At 37.7% G+C, this 7,876-nt stretch overlaps 1 protein-coding gene across 1 annotated transcript; it reads right to left on the bottom strand.

Annotated features, from left to right (window-relative positions):
- Window positions 1-6,261: 6,261 nt before the first annotated feature.
- On the bottom strand, window positions 6,262-6,633 carry LOC138888358 (uncharacterized). The gene has a single exon (XM_070170210.1). It carries the CDS (start codon window positions 6,631-6,633, stop codon window positions 6,262-6,264), a length of 372 nt encoding a protein of 123 aa, XP_070026311.1.
- Window positions 6,634-7,876: the final 1,243 nt, after the last annotated feature.

Here is a 7,876-nt window from a genome sequence, read left to right as displayed (position 1 = left end):
AAGAATCTGAGGCGCGCTTTTCGATTGTAATATCGTTCAATGATTGCTTTTGTGCTGCCATCCTTATTAATGCAGCTTCTCTTCTTGTAATACCGTGTGCTCGGCTCTCCTATCTCAACTGGAATCAAGGCTTCGGCTCCGTAAACCAACGAGGATGGTGTTTCGCCCGTACTTGTTTTAGCAGTTGTTCGATATGCCCATAAAACCCCAGGTAACACTTCAGGCCAGTTACCTTTTGCTTCTTGTAAACGCTTCTTCAAATTGTTAATGATAATCTTGTTTGTTGACTCTACCTGCCCATTACCCACTGGATGGTATGATGTTGACGTAATCCTTTTAATTTGCCAGCTTTGAAAAAATTCCGTGATCTGAGCTCCAATAAATTGAGGGCCATTATCACATACGATCTCCTTTGGTACGCAGAATCGACTTATGATATTTCGCCAAATAAAATCTCTAACTTCCTTTTCTCGCACCTGTTTGAATGTGCCTGCCTCTACCCATTTAGTAAAATAATTAGTGAGAACAAACAAAAAATTTACCTGTCCTTTTGCTTGTGGTAATGGACCCACGATATCCATTCCCTATTTCATAAATGGCCATGGTGCAATGACCAGATGTAACAATTCCGCAGGTCTATGCATATTGTTATTGTACCTTTGGCATTTATCACATTTGGCCACGAAACTTTCTGTCTCTTCTTCCATTTTAGGCCAGTAATAACCTGCCCTAATCAAGGTTCTTACCAGTGATCTTTCACCTACGTGATTCCCGCAATGACCCTCGTGTACTTCTCTCATTACATACTCTGTTTGCGAAGGTCTAAGGCATCTTGCTAATGGACCACCGAACATTTTACGATATAAATTGCCTTGTTTTAAGCAGTACCGAGCAGCTTTTCTTCGAAGCGCACAAGATTTTTTCTTGTCATCAGGAACGGTTACATACTGTAAAATAGCAACAATTTTGTTCCCCCAATCCCAAGTTAAATTATTAAAATTTACCTCATTAACATTAGGATCAAGAACTGAATGAAATAAATGTATCACTGAGGCATTTGCATCGTTTTCCACGTTGGCCGCAGATGCGAGATTAGCTAGGGCGTCTGCTTCAAGATTTTCGTCCCTAGGTATTTGTCTAATTTTCCAATCTTGAAATTGTTTTATCAACTCACGTACCTTTTCTAAATACTGTTGCATCCTTGCTTCTCTGGCTGTATAAGTCCCCAACGTTTGATTAACTACGAGTTGTGAATCACTCTTGATTATAATCTGATTTATGCCAAGTTCCCGTGCCAGTTCTAAACCTGCAATCATAGCCTCATATTCTGCCTCATTGTTAGTTATGGAATGACATTTAATAGTTTGCCGAATGGTTTCACCCGTAGGTGGTACCAATACTATCCCCAAACCTGCTCCTCTCACGTTAGATGAGCCATCAGTGAATAAAGTCCAAGTTCCTGGGTTGGCTCCATTGAACACCAGTAATTCTCTTTCTGCTTCTAACTGTATTCCTTGACTAAAATCAGCCACGAAATCAGTTAATACTTGTGATTTTATAGCAGTTCTAGGTTGGTATGCAATTTCGTATTCACTTAACTCTATTGCCCACTTAGCTAACCTAACTGATAACTCATGCTTATGCAGTATGTTACGTAAAGGGTAGGTAGTTACCACAACGATAGGATGACATTGAAAGTAAGGTCTTAACTTCCTAGATGCAATAATTATCACAAGTGCAAGTTTTTCTAACTGAGGATACCTCGTTTCTGCATCTAACAAAGATTTACTTACGTAATAGATAGGTGATTGTTTACCTTGCTCTTCTCGGACCAGAACAACACTTACCGCCACCTCCGAAACAGCAAGGTATAGGAGTAGCTTTTTCCCAGCCTTTGGTTTTGCCAACAGAGGCGGATTTGATAATTACGTTTTCAAATTCCTAAGTGTTTGTTGATATTCCTCATTGCATTCAAAATGATCCTGCTTTTTAAGAGCTGAGAAGAATTTAAAACACTTCTCTGATGATTTAGAGATGAATCTTCCCAAGGCCGCAATTCTCCCTGTTAATCTTTGAACTTTTTTCTTGTTTGAAAGTATGTCAGGAATTTCTTCAATGGCTTTAATCTTTGCAGTATTTACTTCAACTCCACGGTTAGAAACAAGAAAACCCAAAAACTTGTCTGATGCAACGCCAAATGCACATTTTTCGGGATTTAACTTCATATTATATTTACGCAGAATTGAAAATGTGTCAGACAAGTGTGATAGGTGATTTTTTGAGTGCTGAGTTTTAACAAGCATATCATCTATATATACCTCCATTGTCTTTCCTAAATATTCCTAAAACATTTTGGTAACCAACCTCTGGTACGTTGCACCTGCATTCTTTAGACCAAAGGGCATTACTTTATAACAATAAGTCCCCCTGTCTGTTATGAATGAAGTTTTTTCATCATCTGCCGGATCCATTTTAATCTGATTATATTCTGAATATGCATATAAAAAACTTAACAATTCATGACCTGCAGTTGCATCAATCAATTGATCTATGTATGGTAGTGGAAAAGAATATTTAAGGCAGGCTTTGTTAAGATCTGTATAATCTACACAAACCCGTCACTTACCATTTTTCTTTGGAACCACAACATTATTAACTAACCAGTTAGGATACTTTACCTCTCGAATGGAACCGATTTTTAGCAATTTTTGGACTTCTTCTTGAATCACTTGATTCTTGAAAGTTCCCTGCTTTCTTTTCTTTTGCTTCACAGGAGGATATGACGAATCTTCATTTAGTTTATGAGTCATCACCTCCGGTGGTATTCATGTCATGTCGGAGTGGGACCAAGCAAAGCAGTCCATGTTAGTTTTCAAAAATTCGATTAACTTACCTTTCATTCCTTGGTCAAGATTAGCCCCGACATAGACGTTTTTATCAGGCCATTGAGCAAACAACACGACAGGTTCTAATTCCTCTATCGTTGCTTTGATGTCTTCATTCTCTTCTGGTTCTTGAATGGTATCAGGTCTTGAGTCTACATCTGTTCGCACTTGTTCAGTTGAGGTCTGTGTTGTGGTGTCCTCAACTGCCTTCTGTGATTGCTATTTGCCTTCACTTCTCGTGTTTGTATCTGCAACAGAATTAATAGCCCTGGATGTATGTTGATCTCCGCGAATTTGACAAATTCCCCATGGCGATGGGAAGTTGATAACTTGATGCAAGGTTGAAGGAACAACATCCATTTCATGGATCCATGGTCTCCCCAGAATCATGTTGTAAGCCATCTCCATGTCTACTACCTGGAACTTTGTATCTTTGACGACCCCTTCAGCAAAAGTGGTGAGTGTTACTTCTCCTTTTGTGACAACACTGGAATTATCGAATCCAGATAGAGTATGTGCCTTTGGTATTACTCCATCTTCAGCTTGCATCTCATGTAGCACTCTTAGCAAAATAATGTTCACAGAACTACCTGGATCAATCAAAACTCGTTTCACATTAGTATCATGTACAATTAAACATATTACCAGTGCATCGTTATGAGGGATTAATACGCCATCTGTATCTGCATCATTGAATGTAATATTGCCTTCTTCTAGAACATGTCGCACCCATTTCCCTTGGGTAATAGTAATTTTGGAAGTTTTGTTAGCCGCGGTATATGACACACCATTAATGTCTTCACCCCCACTTATAACGTTAACAGTTCTTTTGGGAGAAGGTGGCTTTGGAGGCTCCTGCCTATTCTTCATGTAAGCTTGCTTGCCTTTCTCGCTGAACAACTCTGTAAGATATCCTTGTTTTAATAAATGATCAACTTCACTTTGTAAAAATCTGCAATCTGTTGTTTTATGCCCGTGATCATTATGGAACTCGCACCAATGGTCAGGGTTGCGCCTGTTTGGATTCGATCTTATTTCCTTTGGCCATCGAACCTTATCTCCCATGCTTTTCAAAACAGCTACGAGCTCGGAGGTGCTGACGTTGAAGTTGTAACCTCCGAATCTCGCTTTTAAATTTCTATCATCATCCCGTGACTCATAGTTGTTTCGCTCGTTCCTAAATCTTGATGAAGAACCTGATTCTTTGTTTCTTGATCTGTGATCGTGCCTTTGATTATCCTGTTTTGACCGTGAGTCTTTCCCCGCAGGTCCCATATAAGGCTCGTACCTATTTTTACCGGATCTTTTTTCGTTCTCTACATGTCTTGAACGTGTACTTTCTTCTTTTTGAGATCGGGGAACAGTATCTTCCTCAATCCTCAACTTCGTGTTATACCTGTTATAAACATCGTTCCACGTTGTAGCTGGGAATTCTCGAAGGCTTTCCTTTAGATTACTCGTAACTTCGTTTATGAATATTTTAAAAAAAATTCTTTTCTTTTTCTTTCTTATAAAAAAAATACTTCACTTTATACTTTGGGAGTTCCAACTATCCCGACTTAATTCTGTCTCAGTCACCGTGTGATTGGCACGGGTTCGATCCCAACCTGATCAAATAGGCCCAATCCACGAGGTGTCACTCGTTTCATGGTTCTCAGCGCTCATGTATAATACCTTAGCGTAGCTAAGTAAATTCTCAACAGCGAGGCACTCGTCTCGTGTGCTCCCTACTTTAGCACAAGTAGTTTCAGGAAGTCAACGCCTTGGTCAGGACCCCAGGCCTGGATGATGACCCCTTCTCAGAATAAAGAATACTCCCAAAAAATATTTCTTTCTAAAACTTCTTCTTGTGACTTTTTAAGTCTAAATCTTTTATACATACTCATCCTAGTATCTTTAAGTGTAAGGAAAGGCATAAGAATAAAATAAACATTCAAAAGTATTTATAAAGATTCTTGATCCTTCATGAATTTTCAACATGAAAATGGCATATAAGAATAATACAAAAATCTGAAATTTATGCACATATATCAAATAATCATCTAAACTTTAGATAGAAAATAATTCTAAGCTAATAGATACTTACTACTCCAATTAAGTATATATTAACTCTTTTATGCAATTTATCAAACACCCTGTATGCGTGCTTTTGTGAGTTAAACCACTTTAGTAAATGGTTATATCAACTCACCTCAAAACTTCTTGAGCTAATACGTTGGCTACGGTCCAATTAACACTAGTCAAACAATCGATTCTACAACAACCTGTGCATTTTAAATAATTTTAGAGTTTTACACCTAAACATGGAATTTATTATTGATATAGAGAAAGATAGGAATTAACTATTTAATTCTTACCAATTACTATTGTAGGGTAATTGACAATAGGGAATTTTATATACTTGTATTCAAGAATTAGTGATTTGTAAATAACCCTAGATTTTTCGTTGTCTGGCTCTCTGTTTCGTGAGTGAACAAAACACGCTTTTGCCTTTTGCCCTTTTTTACGTGAATGACAGAACCAAGGTTTTGTTATTTTCCTAAGGCTTAAAGCCTTTGCTTCCCAACAGCCCATTTTATGGGCTTTAGATCCTTTTTTCCTTTTTTTTGTTTTTTTTGTTTTGACTTAACTAGTATTTAATGATACTCACTTTTAATAATTAACAATATTAAAATTATTAATATTTCTCTAATTGTATATCCAATTATTTAAGTGTGTGTATATACATACCTATAATTAGTGTGTCTCGAAACTTTTATAAATTTGAGGAGTGTTACAATCTTCCCTCGTTAAAAACATTCGTCCTCAAATGCTGCTAGGGCCTTATTCTTAAGCTAGCAATCATTCCTTAGGTCCTTGAACCTCTTAGGTTTTCTTAGCACTACTCACTCTTCCAAGGGACTCAAAACTTTGGCTAACTCCCTAAATTTTAAAAAAAATTGGCAGAGTTTCTCTTGTAAATTGGACTATCCAAAAAAAATATCTCTGTCACAAATACCACAAATACACCAACAACAATCAAATATACCATAACAGGCTATTCATAGGCACTATACATAGCTCATAAACTAGTTACACACACTCCGGCAAGGAGGTACCATAGTAACCAACGAAATTCTAAAACACAACACCTTACGAAAGTAAATAACTTTAATGAATTAAATATACTCTAGCATGACACTAAATTATTAAATAACTAAAGATACTCTGACAAAAACTAAATTACTTCAGCAGCTAAGTATAATCTAGCAAGGACATAAATACATGCTAACTTGTATTTAATAAATAAAATATAAATGTCAAACCAAACTTAGGTTCACATACCTTTTTCCATAAATAAATATGGATATTTCTCTCTCATATCTTCCTCGACCTCTCACGTAGCCTCTTTTGAATCATGATTACTCCACAAAACTTTTACCGATGCTAAATCTTTTGTTCTCAACTTTCTTACTTGCCTAGCGAGAATTTCTACAGGTACCTCTTCATAAGTTAAGCGTTCTTTAATTTTTATGGTATCGGTAGCTATTATATGCGACTCATGAATGTACTTTCTAATCATAGACACATGAATGACAGGATGAACAGAGGATAACTCAACGGGCAACGCTAGCTCATAAGCCACGTTTTCCTTCTTTTCTATAATCTCATAAGGTCCAATAAATCTAGGACTATGTTTCCCCTTCTTACCAAACCTCATAACTCCTTTCATTGGTGAAGCTTTCAAAATCACCTTGTCACCAACCATAAACTCTATGTCACGATGCCTCTTGTCAGAATAGGACTTTTAACGACTCTAAGCCGCTTTCAGTCTTTCTCTGATTAACTGAAATTTCTCTAAGGTCTCACAAACAAACTCTGGACCAATAAATGGAACCTCTGCTGGTTCAAACCAACCCACTGGAGACCTACATCTTCGCCCATACAGCGCTTCATAAGTAACCATATCAATGCTGGACTGATAGCGGTTATTGTAAGCAAATTCTATAAGTGGCAAGTGATCATCCCAATTACCTCCAAAATCTATAACATGTGCTCGCAACATATCTTCGAGAGTCTGAATGGTCCTTTCTGCCTGACCATCGGTCTGTGGATGGAAACCGGTGCTCAAATTGACCTTAGTACCTAATTTTTTCTGAAATGCCTGTCAAAAATGCGCTGTGAACTAAGGGCCTCTGTCAAATATGATTGAAACTGGAGTACCATGCAATCGTACTATTTCTTTGATGTACAACTGCGCATACTGCTCTGTGGAATCTCTCATCTTTACTGGTAGAAAATGCGCGGACTTTATCAGTCGGCCTACAATAACCCAAATTGAATCATGCTTACGGTATGTGCGAGGTATGCCTACTACGAAATCCATATTAATCATCTTCCATTTCTACTATGGTATTTCTATATCTTGAGCTAGGCCACCAGGCCTCTGATGCTCGGCTTTGACTTGCTGGTAATTCAATCATTTAGCCATATGTTCTGCTACTTGTTGCTTCATTCCTTTCCACCGATACAACTCTTTCAAGTCCAGATACATTTTGGTAGAAACTGGGTGGATAAAGTACCTCGAACTGTGAGCTTCTTCCATTATGTCTTTCCTAAGACCATCTACATCAGACACATATAACTGATCATTCAACTTCAAAACTCCGTCACTTCCTAGAGTAAAAGCAGTGATTTCTTTGTTCTAACTCCTTCTTTTAACTTCACTGAGTATGGATCTTCGTCTTGCTTAGCCTTAACATGCGCAACAAGGGAGGATTGCGCTAAGGCATAAACAGTTATACCTCCTTCTTCGGTCTCATCTAATCTAATTCCATCATTTGCCAGTTTTTGAATTTCTTGACCCAAATATCGCCTTTGTACTGCAAGATGGGACAAGACACCCATTGATTTCCTACTAAGTGTATCTGCTACCACATTAGCTTTGCCCGGGTGATAAAGGATACTGGTGTCATAATCTTTCAATAGCTCGAGCGACCTTCTCTGTCTCA

This window comes from Nicotiana sylvestris, chromosome 3, assembly GCF_000393655.2.
Source record: "Nicotiana sylvestris chromosome 3, ASM39365v2, whole genome shotgun sequence".
Lineage (NCBI taxonomy): Eukaryota > Viridiplantae > Streptophyta > Magnoliopsida > Solanales > Solanaceae > Nicotiana > Nicotiana sylvestris.
The sequence above is the reverse complement of the archived record's forward strand: the minus strand, read 5'-3'. Positions and strand labels throughout refer to the sequence as shown.

What these genes read in the sequence shown, in the direction of transcription:
- LOC138888358 (XM_070170210.1), bottom strand. Translation starts at nt 6,633, where the DNA reads ATGGTTGGTGACAAGGTGATTTTGAAAGCTTCACCAATGAAAGGAGTT.